General features: G+C 40.2%; 1 protein-coding gene across 5 annotated transcripts in view; it reads right to left on the bottom strand.

Annotated features, from left to right (window-relative positions):
- Positions 1 to 1,407: 1,407 nt before the first annotated feature.
- The window catches only part of IFTAP (intraflagellar transport associated protein), a 44,987-nt gene continuing 18,883 nt past the window's right edge, over positions 1,408 to 27,511 (bottom strand). For 3 of the 5 annotated variants that reach the window (XM_031050358.2, XM_031050360.2, XM_031050359.2), the window contains exons 3-7: positions 16,551 to 16,708; positions 15,834 to 15,905; positions 14,345 to 14,399; positions 7,812 to 7,939; positions 1,408 to 2,018 (exon numbers count right to left, since the gene is read on the bottom strand). In XM_031050358.2, the coding sequence (XP_030906218.1) occupies positions 1,866 to 2,018; positions 7,812 to 7,939; positions 14,345 to 14,399; positions 15,834 to 15,905; positions 16,551 to 16,708 (566 nt within the window). In that variant the 3' untranslated portion in view covers positions 1,408 to 1,865. Of the gene's footprint in view, positions 2,019 to 7,811; positions 7,940 to 14,344; positions 14,400 to 15,833; positions 15,906 to 16,550; positions 16,709 to 19,453; positions 19,580 to 20,793; positions 20,895 to 27,511 lie in introns of all 5 variants that reach the window. The other 2 variants (XM_031050362.2, XM_031050361.2) reach the window with 2 other exon arrangements.

Genomic DNA, 27,511 nt, shown 5'->3' with positions numbered 1-27,511 from the left:
GATGTTGCTGAACCCAGGACACAGAGAAAAAAAAAACAACATTCCCATATTTATCCACTCATGTAACTCTGTACATTTAAACTTCATAATGAAGTGAAAGAGTTTATAGACTGATTTGTCAGCTGCGGAAAGCTCTTATTTGCATTACTGAAAGAAGTAGGTAAAAGGCAGCTCTAGGACTAGCTTAGCACTAGTCAGGACCTGAATCTGCACCATACAGAAGCAATAGTAGCCATAGGACTATTTTGAATTCCACCACCTATGGAGCAATTACTCCAGCATACCTCACCTGAACCAATAAAGGATGCACCCTGCTCAAGGATTTTTCTTCAAAAGGGAATTCATGGTTGTCACTGGATACGCTGCACGCAAAGAGTCGTGGTCAACGGTTCCATGTCTGGCTTGAGACCAGTAACGAATGGTGTCCCTCAGGGATCGGTGTTGGGACCGGTCTTGTTCAACATCTTTGTCGGCAACATCGACAGTGGGATTGAATGCGCCCTCAGCAACTTTGCCAATGACACCAAGCTGTGTGGTTCGGTTGATACACTGGAGGGAAGGAATGCCATCCAGAGGGACCTTGACACGCTTGTGAGGTGGGCTGATGCCAACCTCATGAATTTTAACCATGCCAAGTGCAAGGTCCTACACCTGGGTCAGAGGAATCCCAGGCACAGCTACAGGTTGGACAAAAAGGAAATACAGTGCAGCGCTGTGGAGAAGGACTTGGGGGTATTGGTTGATGAGAAAATTAACATAAGCCAGCAGCGTGTGCTTGCAGCCCAGAAAGCCAACCATATCCTGGGCTGCATTAAAAGAAGTGTGACCAGCAGGTCAAAGGAGGTGATCCTGCCCCTCTACTCTGCTCTCGTGAGACCTCACTTGGAGTATCGTGTGCAGTTCTGGTGTCCTCAACATAAAAAGAACATGGAACTGTTGGAACAAGTCCAGAGGAGGCCACGAGGATGATCAGGGGACTGGAGCACCTCCCGTATGAAGACAGGCTGAGAATGTTGGGACTGTTCAGCCTGAAGAAGAGAAGGCTGCGTGGAGACCTCATAGCAGCCTCCCAGTATTTGAAGGGGGCCTACAGTGTTGCTGGTGAGGGACTATTCATTAGCGACTGTAGTGATAGGACAAGGGGTAACGGGTTCAAACTTAAACAGGGGAGGTTTAAATTGGATATAAGGAAGAAATTCTTTAATGTGAGGGTGGTGAGGCATTGGAATGGGTTGCCCAGGGAGGTTGTGAATGCTCCATCCCTGGCAGTGTTCAAGACCAGGTTGGATGAAGCCTTGGGTGATATGGTTTAGTGTGAGGAGTCCCTGCCCATGGCAGGAACATGATTGGAACCATGGTTGGAACTAGATGATCTTGAGGTCCTTTCCAACCCTAACTATTCTATGATTCTATGAAATGCCTTGTACCACCTGGAAAACAACATCATAGCTGAACACTGTAGACTAAAAATATTATCTATACAAATATTTTCTATACAACATTATTATTATACAAAAATCCTTTTTGGGTTTAGCAACATATGCAGACTTCAGTCAACCTGAATGCCTAAACAAATCATTGTACAGACATATAATATAGTAGCTGAATGGCTATTATACAAGAACTCTGAGCAAGCACCATCTTCCTATTCCATGTTCTCATGAGGACTTGGAAGGAGTAGATACAGGGGAAGGAAACCAAAGGCTCCAAGGCACATTGGTATAACAAGCAAAAAAATATCGAGGACGTCATTTACTGGCCACACAGATAAAACCATTAAATAAGAATAGAGTGAAGTGCTAGATTTACCCCCTAAAATGTTATTTAGCAGCACTGCACAGAATGGCTTCAACCCAGTCTTCAGCTCATGCCAACTTTACATCTGTTCCTGTTTTCTTCTCTTCAGACAAGTCTATAATGGCCTTGAGCTCAGCCTCAGAGAACTTCGGGGTCAGTGCCACATTGTCATAATCAAATTCTTCATCAAGTGAGAATGGGTGAACATCATCCCCTAGTAGCTGTAATGAAGAGAAACAGATACATAAGTAATATTGCTGTAAGTGAAGATAAGGGAGCTCAAAATACAAACTTCTAATTAATATTTAATTAAACTAGTTTTCCTGACTCTAGCACTGTCAGCTGATTAAGGTCTTTTTAAGTAAAAGAATAAATTCAATTATTCAATTTGACCTAATTTAAGCTATTTAATGTGCTCTATTTGTATTGCACTGTATCTGAATGAATATAATTAGCTAATTTTGCCCAAGGCAAGGAATCTAAAATCCTCCCTTGCACATATCTATTACATTCTTGACACTAGTACTGGCAGGGCTGTGGGGATATGGACAGCTACATACAGCTATGTTAAATTTCAAAGACAGATTCCATATACCTAAAATTTGAGCAAATATCACATAGAGCTTGGGTGCACATGGATCTGATACTAATGTAATATGCTTCCCAGAACACAGTTTCAACAAAGGAAATGCCTGGAATGAGCAAAATGACACATAATCAATTTTCAAACTGTCATTCTTTTCACCATCTCAGAAATACGCAATTGGCTGGTTTGAATTTCTTGCATGATGACTGTAAGAGTTGTACTGCATTTGCCAATGTTTGCTTTGTTGACATAGTGTAAAGCATTTCTTTATTGCTTCTTATTGAAATAATTTAGAATAAACAATCTGCCTATAAAATAAAATAATGAAAACAAATAACTGTGGCAGGCTGTATAAGGGGCCATGACACAAAAGATTTATGGCCAGCAGTTACATAAAATTAATTCCAGGGCTACACAGGAGACACATCCTTGCTGCCCAAAATGGACAGGAATGCCCCCTATCCTTTTAGAAGTCTAGAAATTTCAACCATGAAAAACAACACATCTCCTTAAGGGCTATGTGTTTCAAAGATTTAAGTACTTCAGTACCAAGTAAGCAAAACATTTAAATACATGCTTATTTTCATAAACTTCTGACAAATCCTCAATGAAGCCAAGGACTACTGACAAATCTGAAGTTAAAAATACACTTTTTTTTTTTTCCTGAAAGGCAAGAAGGACAATCAGCATCTTACCACTCAGTTTAGAAGGCCCAGTTTCTGGTAACATTTTCTAAGAAGCTGCACTAACACAGTTAATGCCATCTAATAAATCAGAGAAGTGGTACTGGGATTTCTCTCCAGTGCCAGGAACCTGGTAGATGGCAGAAGTGCCCTGCAAGTATCTACATCTTTTATTAATAAACTTTTATTAATAAACTTTTATTAATAAACTTTTTTCTGATTTTGTACAATTTTATTAATCATCTGTATTGCTTAATGGCTTAATGTACCATGGGCCTGGCTTACATTGGCTTCGAGAGATGCTGGATTATATAAACCATCTCAGATGCAGACCTTAGACCCTAGGCAACTATAAATGAGAAAAACAAACTTTAGATAAGAGTTGGTCTAGAAACAGTATTCATTCTGAAAGCAAACATTATCTTGCTTATGTCCATAGACAATACAAGGTAAACTATCATTAATTTTTAGAAATAGTATGGTCAAGAAATGTGTATGTGAGACAAAGCCTGCAAACAAGTTTTCTTTCCTATTAAGGCTAAGGTCAACTCCTTGACCTCCTCACAATATTCATGTCCAGTTTCATCTTTTCCACAGGCAAAATATCTTAAAATTACACGCTAGTAATGGTACCAGCAACTGGGTTCATTACTACCTGTCTTTCCCTATCAGAAATGCAAAACACTCTTCTAAAATACAACACAAGGTGCAAATATTTTTTGGTTTGTTTGGTTGTAACAGTAACAAATGTTGTTTGCCAATGACACCAAGATGTGTGGTGCAGTCAAGACACTGGAGGGAAGGGAAGCCATCCAGAGAGCCCTGGACAGTCTAGAGAGAAAGCAACAGAGATGCTCTGAGGGCTGAAGCACCTCTGCTATGCAGACAGGCTGAGAGAGCTGAGCTTGCTCAGCCTAGAAAAGAGAAGGCTCTGAGGAGACCTTAGGAGAGCTTCCAGTACCTAAAGGGGCCTACAGAAAAGCTGAAGAGGAGCTTTGGACAATGGCCTTCAGGAACAGGACAAGGGGAATGGCTTTAAACTGACAGAGGGGAGATTTATATTAGGTGTTAGGCAGAAGTTCTTCCCTGTGAGGTTGGTGAGGAGGCACTGGCACAGGCTGCCCAGAGAAGCTGTGGCTGCCCCATCCCTGGCTGTGTTGAAGGCCAGGTTGGACGGAGCTTGAAGCAGTCTTGTCCAGCAGAAGGTGTCCCTGCCTGTTGAAGGGAGGGTTGGAACCAGATGAACTTTCAAGGTCTCTTTCAACCCAAACCATGTTGTGATTCTATGAACATTTGTTAACACATTTATAGGTAACTAAGCTAAGAAGAGTTTAAATTACAGTAAATCTTCATGAGGGTTCTACAAAACCAAATCTATGCTTCCTCTACCAACACAGTTACTGAAAGTTGCCCTGTGGATCTCAACTCCAATAGCAGCATGCTACCCTGTGGGTCATGTCTAGTGAGCCTGGTGTTATCCCCTTCCACCTTCAAACCTAGTTTAAAGCTCTCTCCATAAGCCCTGCAAGCTTCTGGGCCAGGACCCGTTTCCCTCTTTGGGACAGACATAACCCATCTGCTGCCAGCAGGCCTGGTGCTGTATGAACTGACCCATGGTCAAAAAAAAACCAAAATTCTGGCACTGACACTAGTCATGGAGCCAGGAATTACTTAAAGCCATTTTTCTGATGTTACCATTGTCACTGTTTGTGACTGGCAGGAGGGATGAGAACACTACTTCGGCTCCTAAACCCTGAACCAGTTGCCCCAAGGCCCTGAAGCCCTTCTTGAGTCCCTTCAGGTTTCTTGAAGAGATTTCCTCATTGCCCACCTGGAAGACTAATACAGGATAGTAGTTGCAAGGCCATACCAGATGAGTAAGTTTTCTGATGAAATCCCTTACCCTGGACCCAGGGAGGCAGCAGACATTTCTGAGTCTGCTCACAACATAAAATGGTAGGCATGGTAAATACTTTTTTAAATGCTCAAGCTAAAGACAAAGGAAAATAGAAGGGTAGAATAATTTTTCCTAATCCCCGCCATATAAAAATCAGGCTTCCAGACTAAGATGGTCAATTAGCCAAAAAAGACTGAGCTGAGAGTCAGCTTATGGACAGACACATACTACCATCATAGGACAAACAACTACAGTAAGTGGGATGACTCACTTGCTGGAAGTGCCTATCTCCATTCCTGATGGCAGAACAACTAAATTAGACTACATTTAAAGCTAAAGGTAGGTGAGATGAACCCCAATTTGAATGCATGCTTATAGTGAGTGAATGGAAAATACGCATTCAACTGCACTCATATGTATGGGAGGTGGAGGGAAAATAAGGACAAATCCAGACCCTAGGAAGCAAAAAACTCTAATGTGCTTTATGAAATAAAGTATTAAGTAGAAATAAAGGACAAAATAAATATCTGGGTAGGGAAGGTAAATATTCTGTGATAACATATTTCAACAATGGAATTAATGCTGTTTGAATTTTCAGTGGCCTGTGGGAAGTTATGAATATTGCACTGTTGATATTGATATTTAGGAATATATTTATGCTAAAACCAGAGAAGAAAGATGAAGCAACACTGGTGAACAACACAAATAATTTGCTGTGTCATTTGCTAAGCTTCTTTCCAACTGCTTTTGACAGAAAAACATTTTCAGGGAGACAATTTGTTCTTTATAATTAGTCAAACCAGATACTGGGTCTTAGCAGAGCTTCTTTTTTTAAACTTTCCCTAGCAATACATTCAGCAATAGACACCTTGCCCTAAAGTCCTTCACAGATACACCTGTAACAGACATTTGACATCCTACATTGAACTATTATATTTGTTTGCTTTCCATAGGGAATAGTTTTGCCCTTCCCTAACAGATTTGCTTTGATGGACAGAGAACAACCTCATTTCAAAGTAGGAATGTCTCCAGGAAAATATTTTTCTCTTTCTAAACTAGTCCTGCCATAAGCAATACAAACCTTAACTTCCAAGGCAGGGACAATTTAAAGCACAGCCTTGACAATTCTAAAAATCAGGCCACAGTTATATCACCTAAATGAAACCACAAATATGTGTATTATTTAGGGAATATACTGCTTTCACCTTGAGTAGTTTGCACCAACCAAATGGTTATGAAAATCTTAAGTCTTTCTCCCTGAAAAATGCAGCAGTGAGACACTGGCACAGGTTGCCCAGAGAAGCTGTGGCTGCCCTATCCCTGGCAGTGTTCAAAGCCAGGTTGGATGGGCTTGGAGCAATCTTGTCTGGTGGAAGGTGTCCCTGCCTATGGCAGGGAGTGGAACTGGATGAGCTTTAAGGTCCCTTCCAACCCAAACCAGTCTGTGATTCTATGAAACTTTAAGAAATGTAATAGTACTCAGTTTCTCTTTTATAAAGCAACTTTTACTCAAATGCAAATGAATTTTGCATGCAGTGGGATCTTCATCTATTTTTCATGCATTATAGTTTAAAAGGTCACATGCAATCCTTTCTGGACACTGTAGGCTGCTACAACCCTCCTTTGGTTTTATGCAGAAGTTATCAGGTAAGAAAACTATAAAACCTCATTCTAGGTTGGCTTTTTGTGTGCCAATGGGTACTTCTCAAGATAAAAACCTTGAATTATGTCAGTCCTTAGGGAAAAGGGTCAGCATTTTTATTCACAAAATGGTGGATATTAAAGCTTGAAAGGTCATTTTAGAACATTTACTTTTCCCCAAAGCAAACTTGTTCCTTACAGTGAAGAGTTTATTGCAAAGAACTAAATGCAGTTGAGCTTGGGAAAGGAGGTACCATATGCACTACTGTAACACCAAACTTTCACTGGTCACACATCATTTATAAACTTGATTTAAGCCTCATGGGACATCAATAAGCATATGAAACTATCAAAACTGGCCCATTTCAGCCAGCACCTAACTTCAGCTTCTATTACAATGATCAGGCAGGCAAAAAGAGTGGTGAAGAACTCCGCAATAGAAATCCTCAAAAGTTAATGCTCACACCCTACTTGAATAGGAACCTTAATGACTTAAAATCAGCCTGTAAGCCATCCACACCTTCTGGAAGCTTGGAAAGAACTGAAGTTATGAGGAAAAATGGCCATTTTTATGTAGTGATTGTGACTGATTAAAAGACTCCATAAAGCAAACCTCTCCACATCAGACCTAGACAATGCAGATTCTCAGCAGCATCTTGCTACTGTTCATGCCCAAGAGGAAAATGACCAATTCTGATCACAATATATTCTAAAACCTACTTTACTTTTAAATGTCACGTTAAAGCGATCATTCATTAACTCCTTGTTGCAAAAGATGTTTCCTATCTTCAGCCCAATGAAAATTGTATTATGTCATAAGATCATGAGATCACTTGAAAATTACATGTCCCACCGTTCTACATGAGTAATGATTTGTTAAAAAGTCAGGAAGTGCAAGAGTTTACTTGAATATTTTGTGAGTTGCACCAACTAAATACCAAAAATCCCACACACAGTTTAAAGTATTGAAGTACACATTTAAAAAATGTCAGATTATACAGTAGCACTGTGCAAGACAAAATAGTACCTTTCTGTGAAGAGTTTTTATCTCAGTTCTTAATATATTTTTTAACTTGTTCTTAATGCAAAAAATCAATAATGTGTCTTGTTAACTTATAGCAGTTCCACATGCTCCCTCTTTACCTCTCTGTTTTTGTGGAAATAATGTTAGAAGCCAATATTTAAATAAACAAACTTGACGTCATACCTCCTGGGTTTTGCTGTCCGATGGCTGGGTAACTGACAAGGTCTTGGACTTCAGTTGCATGGGTTTATCAAAAAAGGGTGTACAATAAGTCACTGTCTGTTCCACCTCTCCTGGGAGAAGTAACGACCCTGTTGAATTAAAAAAAAAAAAAAAAGAAAATCAACTTTAACCTTTCATTCAATGTGTAAATTACAAAATCCTATGTAAAACCCTGTAGGCTGACATAGGCAGCAGCTTGTTATTCAAAGTGTGCTGTACTTATTCTTGCATAATACAGGCAGATATCTTTAAAACAGATCCATGCAGTCCTGAACTAAAAGCTAGATAGTAAAGTACACTATGCTAAGGAAAAATTGAACTTGGTTGAAAATAGGCAGGTAGCTCTTCTTTCTTGAGGACACTGAAATAAAAAATCAGGATGTAGACACTCCTAAACTCAGAGAACACCTGGGATTCAGTTAATCTCTTTCATAGTAAAGTAGGAAGGTGCTGAGCAGAGATGTCTGTAGCAGGAGTTATACCAGACTGAATCCTGGTCTTGCCATTGATTAACTGGGCAGTCTCATTCAATTCTCTTTCACTGGACTTTCATCACTTGTACATTGGGCATAAAGATCTTTGCATCTTAAAATACTCTCCTGAAACATTAAGTACAAATACCTGGTAGAATTACTAATACTTCCCACTGCAGTGCTCGATGACTCTTTTGATGAAGGATATTTCATGAATGTTTGCTCCTTCAACAGCTCTCAAAAAAAAAGAGGTACTGGACAGGACTTCCCTACACCTGGGACATGGGAACACACAACCTTTCCACACAGTCAGGATTTGGTCCACTGTTTACAAATGCACAGACTTTTTGAATCACTTTTCCTTCACATATTTAAGCAAAATGTGTCTACTGGGAACGGTGGGTTTGCTTTCTGTGACAGCCCAGAAGGATATGCCTTAGGTTTAGAAATATCCTTTAACATGAATAAATCTCAGCTCTGCTACAGCACAGATGTGTCTATCTTGTCTCAGTAATGTTTTTATGAAGGTACTTCAGAGGACCACATGTTTTGCAATTTATTCAAAGAATTATGTAAAACTACCTACTATTTTTTCTGGCTGATACACCACTTTCTTTACAGCTTTATAGTACATTTTAATATCTTGATTTCCTCTTGAAATCTCAGAATAAATTTTCAAAGTGTTGCTTAAATGTTAGTTAAAGGAAACAATAAGATGGTACATAGATTCAGGGTTAAAAGGAAGAAATGGCTATTTACCTTTACCTGCACACTTTTACCACAGTAGTGGAGTCACACACTTTTCACTCTCATACAAATCTGCATTTGAACATAATGATTTCCTACCTAGGCCTTCATAAAAAATCCATGATTTAATTCTTCATTTAGTTTTCTTCTGGGAATTGTATAGTATTTCAAAGCCAGTAGGGCTTTGGTATTGTATAGTAGAATGTTCTTTAAAATAGAGCAAAATTAATTAATTCCTTGGGGTATCTCATTCCTGGGTTTTTTGTCTTTTAGTTCATGATTCATGTATAAGTGGTTTCATTTTCATCCCTATTACGTTGGTTGCTTATATCTATCTCTAGTCACCTATGTGCTTACAGTCCTTGTTCTCAGCATAGCATCTTATCTTATTCTGTATCAGTTATATGAGAAAGCTTTCTGAAAAGAACAGTGCAGCCCACAAGTATGTATGCTATGTCTTCACACGCTCTTCAACTCCTTTTTTCCATCTTTTATAACTTGGGCCCAAAACTATTTGTAGGACAGAAGGATGACTTGAATGCTCCTTTAAAGGCAACTGCATCCTCCACTGCTGTTCACAAACAAATATATATCACCACTGAAGGAAGGAAAGCCTGGACATCAGGAACTTTGTATCACCTCTTGATATAACCATTTCTTTCTTTATTGAGAGGGCTCACCCCCTCAAAAAATCAACCTGTGGAGATGAGGAGGAAGCATTGTTACAACAGGCTGGCAATGGCTCAGAAAGGCAACCCTTAAAAATGAGGACAACAGAAGGAAAGGTATTTTTGCTTTTTGCAAGAACTACTTGTCATACTCAGAATGTCAACCCCACTATTTTAAGGCTCGTTAGTAATGCAAACAATGTTTCAGATTCCTTTCAATCACCCACTAAGAATGTAGTAATCAATTTCCGTTTGCCAGTAGACATACCACACATGAACTTTGTCTCTACCCTGGCTGCGTGACAGTATATGAAAGTCTAATCGGTAAATTCTGCTTTCCTTGATAATGTTTAATCAAGAAACTCCTTCAGAAAGATTAGGGAGTGTCCTGGGTTCAGCAGTAGCAGTCATTTTTTCTCCTTCTTAGTAGCCGGTGTAGTGCTGTGTTTTTTGACTTTCAGCCTGGGAACAACACTGATAACACCGATGTTTTATGTTTAGTCTGACCAAGGACTTTGTGAGTCTCATGCTCTGCCAGGGAGGAGGGGAAGCCAGGAGGAAGCAGAGACAGGACACCTGACCAAAACTAACCAAAGAGGTATTCCAGACCACAGTACATCATGCCCAGGATGTAACTGGGAGTTACCCGGAAGGGCTGACTCACTGCTCAGTCGAGCTCGGTATTGACGGGTGGTATTGTATTCTCTTCCCTTGCTATTTCCCTTATCATTATTATTATTGGTGGTAGCAGTAGTGACTTGTGTTATACCTTAGCTACTGGACTGTTCTTATCTCAACCTATGGGAGTTATATTCTTTCAATTCTCCTCCCCGTCCCTCCAGGAGCCAGGTGGGAGCGGGAAGAAAGGCAGGGGAGCGAGTGTGAGGGCTGCACGGTTCTGATTTACAACCTGGGCTTAAACCATGACAGGGAGTTATGACACTCTTCCTTCTCAGGGGAAGCTCCTAAAGGAACTGTACGCTATTGTAAGTTCTGGCCAGCACCTCACAGCTGGTTTAGCCTGATGTTACAGCACTAGTGAGTGGATGATGATCCGAATTAAGCTGCTAATTATGTTCTCTGGAGGTGAAATGAAAATTAAATCCTTGGAAAGCCTTGGATACTGCCAATGGCACCACATATAGAGGTAACTGAGGTGGCAGCAATACCAAAAATCTGAGATTTCCGAACACACTTCTCACACCATGAAGAATGAACTTCCTGGTGATACAGCAACAAACTCCAATGGTTTATCCATGTCCAACACACTTTAATGAGGGCATATTTGGAAACTGAGCAATTCTTTTCTTTTTAGTCCCTTTCCCCACACACACAAAACAGACCCACAAAAAGTGATTACTAAATATGTGAACACTACTCAGTTGGGGTTTTTTCCTCATTTTGTACCACTGACATTAATTACAAGTATAGGAAAATGAATCTATTGACACAAATCTGATTTTAACTTTCAGGAGTGAAATTCAAAGTTTTGTCTGTATCTTTAGCTTTCTGTAGCCAAATGATGCTCAGCTGGTAAAACTCTGGTCTTACCACCTTCAGACACTACATTTCATGAAAATGCTGTTGATGGGGAGCTGAGGACAGAAGTAGTGGTAAAGAAAAAGGCTTAAAATCTAAATGTTCTTGTCTCCTCTGATTCTCAGCCTTCAGGCTGTTGGCCCCAAAGATCTACCTAGTGTGAAATGAACAAGGCAGTGTTAAATGATTGCAAAGAAAGGAGAAATAAAAAAGGGAGAGATGTACCAGTTGAAGGGAGCCCTGTACTTGAAAAAAAATCCACATAATTTAACTAAATCCTCTTCCTCAACATGATTTTTCTGGATATCCCTGGCAGTGTTTGAGACCGGGCTGCATGGAGTCTTGGGTGACGTGCTTTAGTGCGTGGTGTAACTGCCCATGGCCAGGGTCTCGGAACTAGACAATCTTCAGGTCTTTTCCGACCCTAACTATTTTATGATTCTATGATTCTCCTCAACTTCTGCAGGGTAACAGAGAACTGAAACCTTGAAAAGTTTACAGTACATCAGTACTCCAAGTTGGATTAGGATGAAACTGATATCATAGAATCATAGACTCGTTTGTGTTGGAAGGGACTTTATTGCTTATCTAGTTCCAACGCCCTGTCCCAGGTTTGGAGCAACCTGGTCTAGTGGAAGGTGTCCCTGCCTATGTATCAGCTTTAAGGTCCCTTCCAACCCTAAGCATTCTATGATTCTATTTTGTACCATGCTTCTCACACTATAAACTTTGTGCCACTTATCCTTGAGTGTGAATATGGTACTAATGTACAACTGCTAAGCTTACTGATCTGCCCTTTAAAGCTAAATGAAAAATGAAGATACTCAACTATTGCCAATGACAAGCAGAGATAAAAGCTTGTTGAAATTATACTAGCAAAGTAAGATATTTTTTGCTAGGTGTCCTAGCTTGTTTTCTCAATAAGAAGTATTTAATCTACCATTTGTTCTGACATACAGGTGGCAGCATTTAAAAAGGCCAACAACAGAACGGCTTTCAAATTCTGTCACACTTTGCCTCACTAATAAACTAACTGGAATTACTCAGAATTAATCCTTTACTGAAGCAGTTACTATGGATAATTTTTTATATCCTTTTATTACTACAAACAATAGAAGCAACACCATTTTGTATTTTGATTAGCATCTTGTTGCTATGGTTTCTGTGTGGTTGCCCCATCCCTAGCAGTGTTCCAGGCTAGGTTGGATGGGGCTTGGAACAACCTGGTCTAGTGGAAGGTGTCCTAGTCTAGTGGAAGGGGTTGGAAGTGGATGAGATTTAAGGTCCCTTCCAACCCAAACCAGTCTGAGATTCTATGATTCTCTGAATCGCTTCTTTCTGCACTGAAGCAGTCTGTGCAGAGTTTGTGCAAGGAGTGCTGTCTCCTAGAAGACCTGAGGAGAGCAGAAATTCAAAGCCAAATCAAATGTCATGTAAAAAGCGAGTAGTTAGCACATTGATCTACAGTAGTGGTAGTATAATGTTATGTTTATTGTTTTTATAATCACCTATAAAAGCACTAACTGAAAACTTTTCCCAGTCTGGCTTGCATAAAGTGCTATTCAGATACTACAAGCAGAGGATCATTTTTGTAATTCACATCTTGTTCAAATACAGTCTGTTTTACTAGGAGTTTCTAAATGTGATTAACATTTACTCTTGCAGACAAAAAATACACAGAGATGACTGAAAAGCCTAGAGAGAAACATGGTCTATATAGTGGTGAGCTGTTATCAAGCTCTAGCAGACCTCTTCTTTCCTCACTGCCCTGCCTGATATTTTAGTGTAGGGTTTATTTTGCATCATCCAGTTTTTGGCCTGTTTTGAACTAGAGCTATCTAACTGTACTTCCATGAACTAGAGAGATTCAATTCTCATTTCATTACGATACAAGTGAACTATAGGTTTATTCTTCCACAGGTAAGCTCTGGAAAAACATAGACATTACCAGAAATTAAAGCATAAACACAAAACAGTGTCCCACAAAGGGAAAAATGGGTACATTTGAACACAGCAATCAAAAGAAATCTTTGTACCTGATACAGGACTTCTACCTTACTCCTTCCTTTCCGAGATACCCAGGTTGGAGAAAGAATATTTGCTGTAAATCTGACATGCTGATTTATTATTTTCTTGTGAGTTATAGTCAAACTCCAAATATTAAATCAACTAGAAATTTAGAGAGCTTAAAAATCTCTAAGCTCTCTGACTGCACCTACAGCAAGGAAAGACTAAACAAATCATTAACATACTACACAAGACTCATCAAACAGCAATAACTAAGGACCAAAGTCCTGTTCTGTACCAGCTTCTTTCAGTGACCTTAAGCAAATCCCTTCATCTGTGTAGCTTGGTTTCTTTGTGCAGTAAGAGCTATAGATGAGGAAAATTAATCACTAAAAGGTCATCAATGCTGATTGTAATAAAGACCAGACAAGCTACTGTGATGGACAAATAACTACGGACACTAGGTTTCTCTTTACTTGTTAGAGGTGGGAGAGTTATAATTATTATAGATATACAGAACCCTTGAACAGAAATCCAAATGCTCCTAATTGGAATTCTTAAAGGAGTTCACTGTAAATTCAAAATCAGTCTCATTTATTAACCCCAGGATGGAATAATTTTAACAGGTAGTGATATTTTTATTAAATATTTCCATCTTATAGAACTCTCCTAGCACCCACAATACTTGTGGAGAAATCTTCGTAATCAAAATAATTTCAATATAAAATAGAAGTGCAGAAAAAAATGTAGAAATGGTAAAAATAAGGGCTTTGCAGTTCTGAAAAAAAAACACCATCAAAAACAAACAAAAAAAACCAACAAAAAAACCCCAGCCCTGCTCACCAGGACAGACACAGTATAATAAACATTCCTTATAATTTATTATTTCATTACCTCCTAGAGTGAGGAAATAAATCCTTTGATTTGGGGATTTTTTTAACAATAGAACTGAGGAACAGTATCTTTTTTAGAGGAGAAAAAGTTCTTTAAACAAAGTCCATACACTTGCATCCAAAGACAAACAATGAGAGTAAACATGAAGTGGGGAGAGCGACCCTACCACTGAACATCTCTTCATCTGTGTTGGTATCTTCCAGATAAATGGCCTTGTCTACCTGTCATAAAAAAATAAAGTAGATTAACATATCAGTTTCATAATATAATGAAATGGGGGCTGGAACTAGATGATCTTAAGATCCTTTCCAACCCTAACTATCTATGATTCTACAATCCAAAGCAAAGCAAAAAAGCAGTATAGTCTGCTTCATCTTCTCCATTCCCCCCTGCACTTTTCCAAGAAACCATACGAATTTTCTTTGAAATGTGTAGCCCAAAGGAAATAATTTTACCTGTAAGCAAAGAACTGCTGCCAAAATTGCTGCATATCAACTAGTGCAGTGGGAAGAGCCTCAAGCTGTACATCAACTTTTTAAGGAACTTAGTGGGAAGGTGGAGAAATAAAATATATATGACAAGTTACTCTGCAGTTTTGTAAGCTCACTGCATATGGCATAGAGGTAATACATGCTGCAGGCAAAGAAAAGCTTTTGCCACTAATGGTGAACAGAATAGAAAACAAAAAAGCTAAGAATTATTACATTTTTGATATTTCATCTGGGATGTAGCATCACTGTTTTTTTCAGGCTGATTTCAGTCCCTTGAAAAAGATCTAAACTATCTAAAATGTACTACAAGACTGTGTCCAGCTCTGGAGTTCCCAACACAAGAGGGACAACGAACTGTTGGACTGAGTCCAGAGGAGGCCATGGAGATGCTGCGAGGGCTGGAGCAGCTCTGCTCTGGAGCCAGGCTGAGAGAGCTGGGCTTGTTCAGCCTAGAGAAGAGAAGGCTCCAGGGAGACCTTAGAGCAGCTTCCAGTGCCTAAAGAGGCCAAGAAGAAATTTGAAGAGGGGCTTTTGACAAGGGCAAAGGACAAGGGCAGTGGCTTTGACTTGACAGAGGAGAGACTGAGATGAGCGCTTAGGAAGTTCTACCCTGTGAGGGTGGTGAGGTGCTGGCACAGACTGTCCAGAAAAGCTGTGGCTTGCTCCATCTGTGTCAGTGCTCAAGGCCAGGTTGGACTGGTCGAGTGGAAGGTGTCCCTGTTTGCTGCGGGAGGGGGTTGGAACTAGATGAGCTTTAGAGTGCCTTCCAACCCAAACAAGTCTGTGATTCTGATTCTGTGCTTCTTATTTCAAGTAGCACTCTGAACTGATGTGCAAGGTGGGATTCAAAGGCCTTTCCCTGCCTATGTGCACATACTGTTACCACAGAAGATATACTACATGCTGTGTTTCCATAGATTAGAAATGCTCCTAGATAATTTTATGAATTGATTTGACACCATTCTCATCCACACCTACATAACCTTTACATATTCATTAACATTGGGGAGAAAAGAAATCCTGGATGGTGATGCACTCATCCTTCTTTCCCACCTGTGCAAAAGAAAAACATCAAAGAATTGCAAGTACTTTGTAAATTAATACAGCAAAAATCAGGCATGTTCTGCCCATCATCCCCACTTTGAAGAAAAACAAAGACCTAACCTTCACTCTTTCAGACAATCTGAGACTGTTTTCTTCAGAGCCACCAGCTTTCCAGCTCTTATTCATCACTGGCTGTAGATAAACAGGTGGAAATACTTACACTCATGAAACAAAACCAAACCACAGTCAGAGATCCTACATTAGTATATACAGATCTTTTACAGTGTACTTTTTTTTTTTAATTGAATGCAATGTTACTGAAAATAGAACAGATGCAGGTAACCCTCTGAAGTCATACACAAGATTAGACTGAATCAATCGGAACAACAGTGTGAGAAATCATTATACACCTAAAAAGCAGCATTTAGAACAGAATCATTGTTTTTAATAGCAGGTTTTTTTCCTCTTTCCTCAGGGCAGGCTTAAAGGTCTCAGTGGCCAACTTACTGTGTTACAGCCTCCTCCTGCTAGCAATTTTTCTGATGTATTCTACTGTATTTGTTTCCTAAGCTGCTAATGTGACAAAAATGTGCAGCCATTGCAGGACACCTTATTTATTAGTCAGATTATAGTTGCTCTTCAGTAGAGCAAGTGCCACAGCCAAATGTGATCCCTGCAGGTGCCTCTGTAAGCATTACACATCAAGGTAGTATTTTAAATATTTGCATCAGATGGACTAAATACCACTAGCCTTTAACATTTGAACAGTGTATCTCCACATATTTCCATCTGTTTGAATATGGTGCTTGTCCACATGGATAAATGTTAACTCATTACCTTATTCTCACTTGGCAGCTGTGTTAGAAGAGACACCCCAATTTTCTTGCTTCTTCCATGTGAGCCATCCCATTTATTTCTGTTTGGTAATTCAGAAGTATTAAATATTTTCCTTAATGAGTCAACTTTACTTCCATGAATTGTCTTCCTCTCTTCCTCTGCAAGGAGAACAATATCAGATCAGATAACATAATGCACTATCCAAGACAAAGAAAAATATGAAAAATTTCTTTAAATCTAATATTGACTTATTTCACACATTCACTTTTCCTCTCATGTTCAGAGCTTTCATGTGCCTTGTATACATGCATTTTGCAATCTTTATCACAAAACCAAATATGCAGTTTGAACTTCAAGTGCAGAGTATCACCTATTCCTCAATATTGAACAATTCATTGCCTCAAAAGCTTATGAAATATATAGAAAACTTGACAAAACATGAAAGCTGAAAATTCAAAAAAATCCAGACAGTGAGGAAAGTTACATGTCGGGTTTTTTTTTAAAACTTTTGTTTAATCACTTTCTGAAATCTGCACAAAATGGCACATTTCTGCCCATGCCTTCATCTGGCACTTGCGAACACCAGACATACGAAAAGTATCTTCTTTGCAACACCACTACAAACCCTCTAGCACCTGCACATGCTCATCACAGCTATTTTAGTTATACAATTTTAGAATTAAAACCAAAACTCCCCCTCATTCCCCAAAACCAACATACACATTCAACACTTTGTGTCTAGTTTTAAAAGTCCAACTATCATGCTTACGTGGAATCTCTCCTCATAAAATCACTTGATATCTTCAGAAGTTCAGGTGCACATATTCATAGAATCATAGAACCACAGACTGGTTTGGGTTATAAGGCACCTTAAAGTTCATCCAGTTCCAACCCCCTGCCATGGGCAGGGACATCTTCCACCAGACCAGGTTGCTCCAAGCCTGTCCAGCCTGGCCTTGAGCATTGCCAGGCATGGGGCAGCCATAGCTTCCCTGGGCACACAACATCTCCGGGCCTTCCTTTTCTTCACATTACCAAACCATGGTGTACTTTCTTACCAAGCACAAGACAGGACTATGATATTGGTCACAGTACAGCAATGATCTGGTCCAAAATTGGAGTAGTTCTTGTACATTCTGTCTCAACATCTTGGTTGTCACCCTGTTTAGACCATCAGGAAACCTCAAAACCATTAGAGCAAATGCCCACGTTGCCTAGGATAGAAGTGAACCTTGGCAGCTCTTGTCAGAGCTAATACTGATAATAGCTTGTGAATCTGCCCAGGGCTAGCATCCACAAAGCTCTCAGGTGTCCATGGACACCACTGTCAGAATCTCCACCAGTCCAGGACCATTTGATGAGATGCACTAACAGGCCCTATGACATAGTCCCTGTATCTTTAGTTAGTAAAAGGTGTCCCTACCCATGGCAGGGGGGAGGAAATAGATGATCTTGAAGGTCCCTTCCAACCCAAACCATTCTGTGATTCTATCATTCTTTGATAAAATACCTAATTTGAGCTGATTTCTTTAGGCACTGCTGCTTTCAGTGTTTAACAATTAAAGTATGCTCTTGATTAGCTTATTACCAATTTGATTTCTTCCCTGTATCAGCAATCTGACTGGGTGGGAAAATTTTGCAAGTATACATTTTCTTATTTGGATGAGACTAACAAACAGCAGTGCACCAGTGATATCTAATTGCCAGAAGTTTAGATCCTGAGATTAAAGATGAAATACAGATGTTTAAGCAGGGTTTGTTCCCTTAGGACATTCCTTAACTCTTGAAAGACAGATTGGAAAAATGCTTTGTCAGTGAATTGATAGAAGGTTGGAAAAACCTCTCCCATGTCTATTTTATGCATCAATAATAGCTGATGAGGTTCTCAATGAAAATAGGGAATTATTCAGAAACACAACTCAGTCTTTCAATGATAGCTTGTGACATCTTTCAGGCCTTTAACAACTCCTTGGATAGCAAGAGCAACTTGCCCTTGCTCAACAACTATTACTACAACAACTATTACTAAAACAACAACTATCTTGTTCAACAACTATTACTGTTTCTGACTGTCCTACCACAGCCAGGCCATGGGGCGTGGAGCAGCCAGCAGAATTAGGATACAGCTAGGTGTTTATCAAATGAAACCCGAAAATGACAGACTGGATGTAGGAGCTGATAACAGAACTGGACAAGTATGTGCATGGAAGTACAGATTTCCAAACCTACGCTGAATGTTATTAGAGTTTTATTTTCCCACAACAGGCCAAAAAATATGTTAATTATGACCAAAATAAATCACAGTATCACAGAATCACACAATCATAAAATCCTAGACCAGTTTGGGTTGGAAGGGACCTTAAAGCTCATCCAGTTGCAAACCCCTGCCACAGGCAGGGACACCTTCCACTAGACCAGCTTGCTCCAAGCCCATCCAACCTGGCCTTGAACACTGCCAAGGATGGCACAGTCACAGCTTCTCTGGGCAACCTGTACCAGCACCTCAGCACCCTCACAGGGAAGAACTTCTGCCTAAGAGCTCATCTCAATCTCCCCTCTGTCAGTTTAAAGCCATTGTCCCTTGTCCTGTCCCTGCATGCCTGTCATGGCTTAAACCCAGTCAGCCATAAATCACACAGTCGCTCTCTCACTTCCCCCTTTTCTTCCCCCAGCTCCTGGAGGGATGGGGAGGAGAATCAAAAGAATGCAACTCCCATGGGTTGAGATAAGAACAGTCCAGTAACTAAGGTATAATACAAGTCATTACTGCTACCACAAATAATAATAAGGGAAATAACAAGGGAAGAGAATACAACACCTCATCACCCACTGACCGATAACTCGCCCCAACCCTCCTGACCAAGCACCAACTGATACCTAGTCCAACCCCCCAGTGAACTCACCCTTCCTGGTAACTTTCATTTACATCCTGGGCATGATGTGCTGTGGTATGGAATTCTTCTTTGGTCAGTTTGAGTCAGGTGTCCTGTCTTTGCTTCCTCCCGGCTTCCCCTCCTCCCTGGCAGAGCCTGAGACTCACAGAGTCCTTGGTCAGTCTAAACATTTGAGCAGTAACTAAAAACATCGGTGTTATCACCACTGTTCCCAGGCTGAAAGTCAATAACACAGCACTACACCAGCTACTAAGAAGGAGAAAAAATGACTGCTACTGCTGAACCCAGGACAATGACCTTGTCCAAAGCCCCTCTCTAGCTTTCTTGTTGACCCCTTTAGGCACTAGAAGCTGCTGCTCCAGGCTGAACAAAAGAAGACTCCAGGGATACCTTATAGCAGATGTTCTAGCACCTAAAGAAGATCTACAAGAATTATACAAAATAATTATTAAAAATAAAAATGCAGGAATTTTTATTTAAAAAAAAATCCCATTATCAAATATGAAGCAGCTATAGGACACATCATTCAAATGAACTTCACACCACATATTCTTAATGAAAAATAAATGTTCATTTAACAGGGTTTCTTTGGCTTAGTTTCAAAAATCTACTTTGTACCAGTAAGAAACACTGCAGTGCATTTCTAAAGCATGTAACAGGAACTGAAGTGATTGATGTGGAAAGTTTTAGTGATGTTCTTGGGATTACTACATTGAGCTATCCACTAAAGAATTATTAATCCCCAGGGACAGTTCTGTGCTGCAGTCACCTTGACACCCAGAAAGGGCTGTCAGTCTGGGCGTAATGTCAAGTCCTGACTTGAAAGAGTCAAGATTCATAGAAAGTAAATTGCACCAGAATAGAGCAAACAGATTTTAATGCTCAGACCACAGATGGATTCTCTGCATAATTCCTAAATTCCAGGTCTCTTGCTACAACTTCAGGGTTCTACCTCCCTTTTTAGTAAGTACTTTCTTACAACAGCATTTGGAAGTATCAGTACATATGGGCAAGCTCTTCCTCCTACACACTCTTTATCAAGCCACAGAAATGAAGCAGTATTACACAAGAAATCCTCTTTGAAATTCTTGACATGTAAAATGGTCACCCACTATTTGATGATATTTTTACTGACAGCCCTTCTTATAAGAAGAACTGGATTACTAACCAAAAAAGCTTCAACCTTTTGTTACTTAGTGTTACTAGTTAGTAGGACAGGATGGGCTTCCTGTTTTATACAAAGAAGTTGCAAGTGTTTTATATTTAGGAATGACAAGACATAAAAGGATATTTACTGTATTTTAAGGTATGTATTAGCAAATTATGCAGACAAACATGTGCAAACTTACAGAGTAAAAATAGGGACTGAGGACCCAGCAACTTTCCTGTGCACATCTGTAGCCTTAGTGCATGAGAAGTGAGGAAAGGTTTCTGGAAGCCATACACTTTCCTAAGTCAGGTCAACAGAGAGACAAAAGGCATCATCAACTGGCATAATCAGCAACATAATTCATACAGCCAAAAATTCTGAATAAACATGATACTTCTGCACAAGGCCATGGCTATCTTGGATACCACTGTGTCCATTCTTCTAGGCTATAAATCATGTCATCCTTCTCCAAAATAAAGGTTCTGAATTCTCCAAATAAAATTTTACTTCTAGCATCAAAAGACCTGTGACACATAGTCGAGCAGTAATAATTAGACTGTCCACAGGAGCTGGCAAACTTATTTTATGAGGTTATATATTTTCTGGACAACTGAGCTATTGTCATAGATAAAACTCTGGACAGATTAAAGGAACTAATAAGAAAACATAGAATCTTAGAATCATAGAATAGGTAGAGTTTGGAAAGGACCCTAACACCATCTAGTTAAAACCCCCCTGCTGTGGTGAGAGATGCCTCACCCTAGACCATGTCGCCCAAGACTCTGTCCAACCTGGCCTTGAACACTGCCACGGATGAAGCATTTATCACTTCTGTGGGCAACCTGTTCCAGTGCTTCACCACCCTTACAGTAAAGAACTTCCTCCTTATATCTAACCTAAACTTCCCCTGTTTAAGTTTGAACCCATTACCCCTTGTCCTATCGCTACAGTCCCTGATGAAGAGTCCTTCTCAGACATCACTGTAGGCCCCCTTCAGATACTGGTAGGCTGCTATGATGTCTCTATGCAGCCTTCTTTTCTCCAGGCTGAACAACACGAATTTTCTCAGTCTGTCTTCATACGGAAGGTGCTCCATCCCCCTTATCATCCTCATGGCCCTCTTGTTTCACTTGTTCCAAGAGTTCCATGTCCTTTTTATGTTGAGGACACCAGAACTGTACACAGTACTCCAAATGGGGTCTCATGAGAGCAGAGTAGAGGGGCAGAATCACTGCCATCTGTCTGCTGGTCATGCTTCTTTTGATGCAGCCCAGGATACGGTTGGTTTTCTGGGGTGCAAGTGTACACTGCCAGCTCATGTTCGTTTTCTCATCAACCAACACCCCCGAGTCCTTCTCTGAAGGGCTGTTCTGAATCTCTTTTCTTCCCAACCTGTAGCTGTGCCTGGGATTGCTCCCACTCTGGTGTAAGATCTTGCACTTTGCATTGTTGAACTTCATGAGGTTGGTACTGGCCCACCTTTCAAGCATGTCAAGGTCCCTCTGGATGGCATCCCTTCCACCCAGCATATCAATCAAAATACAAAGCTTATTGTCACTGGCAAACTTGCTAAGGGCACCTCAATCCCACTGTCCATGTTGCTGACAAAGATGTTGAACAAGATCAGTTCCAACACTAACTCCTGAGGGACACCACTTATCACCCAACTCCAGTTGAACACTGAGCCATTGACCGTAGCTCTCTGTGTCCAGCCATCCAGCCAACCCTTTATCCACCAATTAGTCCATCCATCAAATTTATGTCTCTCCAGTTTAGAGACAAGGATGTCACATGGGACAGTGTCGAGTGCTTTGCACAAGCCCAGGTAGATGATTTCAACTGCTCTGCCCCTGTCCATCAGTTCCGTAGCCCCATCATAGAAGGCCACCAAAGTGGTCAGCAGGATTTCCCCTTAGTGAAGCCATGCTGGCTGTCACTAACCACCCTGCTGTTTTTCATGCGCCTTAGCATGCTTTGGAGGAGAATCTCCTTCATGATTCTGCCAAGTACAGGGGTGAGACTGACTGGTCTGTAGTTCCCTGGGTCTTCCATTTTTCCCTTCTTGAAAATGGGGGTTATTTCTCCTTTTTTCCAGTTATTGGGAACTTCACCTGACTGCTGTGATTTTTCAAATATGATAGTGGCTTATCAAGTTGATCCACCAGTTCCTTCACTTGCTGGTGAAGACTGAGGCAAAAAATCATTGAGAAACTCAGCCTTCCCCAAAGCCAGGGGAGCTAGTTTTCCCATCTTCTTCTGGAGAGGGCCCACATTATCCCTAGTCTGTCTTTTGCTTGTGACATACCTATAGAAGCCCTTCCTGCTACCCTTGACATGCCTGGCCAGACTCTGGGCCTATCTGGGCCTTAGCTTTCCTGACCTGGTCCCTTGCTTCCCAGACAACATCCCTGTGTTCTTCTCAGGTCACCTGCCCCTGTTTCCACCTTTTATAAGCTTCTTTTTTCCCTCTTAAATATATGAATGCATTTGCTGAGAAAGCTTATGTGCCATTTAACAATCTCAGACTACAGCTAGAAGCACTATCCCTTTTCCTAAGAGATCAGTCATAAGCTGCTGTCAGAAAAGTTTCTCTGCTTAAGATCATTGCAGACTCATTGTGTTATAGAATAATAAACATTGTATTTGATGATGAAACATTCACAACTGCAATGTGATACTAGATTCATGACTGTAAGCGAAGAAAAATTAAGAAGGAAAAAAGTCTAAACCCAAAACAGTTTTGAAATGGATGCTGTGGACAGAGTATCAGTTATGCAATCATGTGCATGAGGCTACACCACATAAAATGGAGGCAGAAAGAGAATCAAACATTACATCCCTCAGGGCCAGTAGGATCCACCTTCAGATGTCCAAAGTAACTACTGATACCTGTAGTTTCTCAATGCACATGCCACATAACTGGCTCTTTTGAAGCAGTAACAGTCATGATCTTTAAAAATACTATCAAAACTAACACACATAAATTGTTCTAAATCTAAAGAAACTACAATGTGCAGAGAAATATAACAGTTGTATTTCTTTGACAGAGTTCTGAATTTCAATCATTTCTGTCCTTACTTTTGAAAAAGAAAGGAAAGGAGGGAGGATCACATTCAAGCCAGAAAGAGGATTACTCTGCCTTCCCCCTGCCTAACTGCTAGCTGATTTACTAGTCACAGTTCTGAACACGCCAGGACCCAGATGTACAACACTGGTCTTTACAACATGTGGCAAACATCCAAAATAAGGTATACAAACACAGCAAAAAGTAGCAGAAGAAGGAGGTTGAAATGATGGATCGATAGATTCACATATTCAGGCTGCACAGAGTTTTTCAATCTTACTTTTTAGAAACTCCACTGTCAGTACCTTTACAATGAAATAACAATCTAGCTTAGGTCTCTAGAAAAGTATACCTGAGTTCCTCAAGGGTAGTATCTATCATAATTGTGTGTCACTGAAAAGTATGTTGCAAACTTCAGAAACATATTTCTCTCAGAAAGTATTCCAGCTGGATAAATCTTTCTCTCTCCTGCTACGTATCCTGTATATTAATTAAAATTCCCTTTGTCTTCCACTTTGGAAGGGAATCTTTTGAAAATGTCCACAGATCACCCACATATTTCAAGAATAATGAACTCACTTATTACAAAACCAGAGAAAATTGCTACCAGGATAAGCAGAAAAAAAAATCCCATCAGTGAAATCTGTTAGATGAAATAGCAGCCCCAGAGGAATGATGTCTCATGGCCTGAAACATTTCAAAGCCAGACAACACACAACAATCAATAACAAAAGCCTATAGAAAACACTGGGCAAAACAATAGAAATTAACAGGTATTTCCTGTCTTTTTCAATTGTATGAATTAATTCCCCACCAAAAACAAATAATGTGAGAATAAAAAATAGGCCCCTTTAAGTACATACTAAAAAAACAATACAGCAAAGCCGCTATTGTAAGTTCAAATTTATTCCTTTGTCCTCAAAATGGTGGACTAGGCAAGGGCCAGCAGAAGGCCTGTGAACCTCTTCTCTTCCAAATTATGCTTTGATGGAAAACCTGGGATTCAAATAATCACAGAATCACAGACTCGTTTAGGTTGGAAGGAACTTTAAGGTCATCCAGTTCCAACCACCAGCCATGGACAAGGACAACTTCCACTAGACCAGGTTGTTCCAAGCCCCATACAACTTGGCCTTGAGCACTACCAGGGACGGGGCAGCCACAGCTGCTCTGGGAAACCTGCGCCAGTGCCTCACCACCCTCACAGGGAAGAACTTTTAATATCTAATCTCAATCTCCCCTCTGTCAGTTTAAAGACATTCCTCCTTGTCCTGTCCCTACAGGCCCTTGTTGAAAGCCCCTCTCTGGGTTTCCTGTGGCCTTTTTAGGCACTGGAAGCTGCTCTAAAGTCTCCCCTTAAGAAGCCTTCTCTTGTCCAGGCTGAACAAGTCCAGCTCTCTCAGCCTGGCTCCAGAGCAAAGCTGCTCCAGCCCTCGCAGCATCTCCATGGCCTCCTCTGGACTCACTCCAACAGCTCCACGTCCCTCTTGTGCTGTTGTCCCCAGAGTTGGACAAAGGATTTGCAGCAGGTGTTTCACCAGGGCGGTGTAGTGGGGAAGAATAATACAGTGACTTAGTGCAGGACTCCCAAACAAAAAATTATTCTACTCATAGTAGCATGGTAACTGTGTTGCACAAAGGTCATGAGTACAAATCTCATGTTCATTCACCATCTCCATTCTTCAAGCAAATCATCAGCAAACAGACACATTTTAAAACCAGATGAAACCCTGTCACTGACATGTTTCCACAAAATATCACTGTGCCATATTCACAAGATGAAAACAGACCTATATTACATACCTATGTACACTGTTGTATGCTGAGTTCATGCACCATAAATGACAAGCTGTAAGAGTAAAAAACAGATTTAAAGGCTGAAAATACAATTTGTTTGGAAAGATAATTCTTAAAGCCTTCTACTTCTTTTTCATAATTGAATCAAACCAACTCCCAGATTTTTTGCAGTAACCCAATCAAAACTTGCAGCCTCCTTCTGTCTGTATATTGCCCTGCCGGTAATAGTAGGTAGTGTTTTCAAGTTACTTAGTCCAGAAAACCTGCTCTGATTTAAATTCTCTAGCTATCTTCCTTTTTCCATGTATTAAAAAGCCATGAATCTCTGTAAATGAATGCCATTTGACAACTTTTCACAACATAAAGTCCAAGTATCCCATCTAGTAAGTATTTGAAGGATTTCAGTATTAGACTCCTACATGCCAGTACATAAGTAAGAGCAATTCAGATGCACCTAAACTTCGTTATATAGTCCTCCTTTAAGAGTCTTAGGGCATCTTACATAGCCTCCTGCTGCCACTCACAGAGACAGTGTATGTTCCATAGATACTATATCCTATCTGCCAACCTTCAGCACCTGAATTGTCTAACCCCTAGTTATCTGAGTTCCTGAAGTTCTTATTTCAACCTTAATCAACCAAAACCCTCACTACTTCCAATGACAGTAACCTTGCAGTAGCATTGAACAAGCAGAACTCTTCTGCCAACATAACCTGATCTGTACAGCAGAGAAAAGAACTTGCTTGCCTAAGTGTGCAAATTAGTCTTTGTAACACATCTTGAAAGTCCAGTATGTCAAACATTGTGGCCTTCCCTTTCTACACTTCACCTCCACTTAGAAAGTATTTTTGCTGCTGAATACCATTTCCTTCACTGTAGTGTTTCCTCATTGTAACTCACTCCTGCTTCAGGAATTCTTTGCTCTTTAAACCAGAACAGAGATTCTGCTGGAGCAGCTCTGATCTGGAGCCATGCTGAGAGAGCTGGGCTTGTTCAGCCTGGAGAAATTTCTGGGGAGACCTTAGAACAGCTTCCAATGCTTAAAGAGACATACAAGAAACCTGGAGAGAGGCTTTGGACAAGGGCCTGTAGGGACAGGACAAAGGGGAATGGCTTTAACCTGACAGAGGTAGATCTTAGGAAGAAGCTCTTCTCTGTGAGAGTGGTGAGACACTGGCACAGGTTGCTCAGAGAAGATACAGCTTACATCTTTGACCTTATGTGTAATTTAAATCTATCCTCTTTCAGCTTAAAAGCCATTCCTCCTTGTACTGCTTTGTGTCATTTCCATCACCGGAAAAGAGGACTTCCTCATCTCAGTGCAATGACATGAAATGTAGCCAATAGCTGTATTTAGCACACTTGGATGTTTTCAAGCCAAAGTGACAAGCTGGAGCAAGAGTTCATTCTGTATTACTGCTTTGTACAGTGCTACAGATTTCAACCATAGCCAGTATGTGTCTAGGACCACTTCATCCAATAGGATGAAATCTGTACCAGAACATGAGGAGGAAAATTAGTAAAGATTTCCTTTTTTCTACATTCTAGAAAATCTTACGTTATGCAACAGAATGAAAATACGCTTTTTTCCACCTGAAACAATGTTTAGAAATGGTTTTGTAATAAAAGCATCACAGAAAAGAATGTGTCTCAGGGCAGCACTGCTGTTCAAGGGCTGTCAGCATTTCCAGGAGTCCAAGTGACTATCCTTACCTGCTGTGGCCAGTGAGCTGCTGTGCACACAAACACAAATTATTTCCCTTCTTTACACCTCATTTTTTTTCTGTCTATACAATGAATGGAGATGAAGGACTTTGCATGGCAAATACCACTGAGACGTAAGGACAACAAATATCCATAAAGCAGATCAGCTCTTGTTATTTAAAAATAATCTATTATGTTTGCATTCCTATGTCTGTTTGGTTTTCTACATTTAGGGGCTCTGTACAATATTTGATTTTATACTACATTAAGTGAATGTTACATACACATAACTACCAAATTTATGTTCAATAGAAAAACTGCCAATATTTTCTCCCAAACAATTCTTTCCAAT

The sequence above is a fragment of the Melopsittacus undulatus genome, chromosome 8, assembly GCF_012275295.1.
Source record: "Melopsittacus undulatus isolate bMelUnd1 chromosome 8, bMelUnd1.mat.Z, whole genome shotgun sequence".
In the NCBI taxonomy this organism is placed as follows: domain Eukaryota; kingdom Metazoa; phylum Chordata; class Aves; order Psittaciformes; family Psittaculidae; genus Melopsittacus; species Melopsittacus undulatus.
This window is presented reverse-complemented; position numbering and strand designations above follow the sequence as displayed.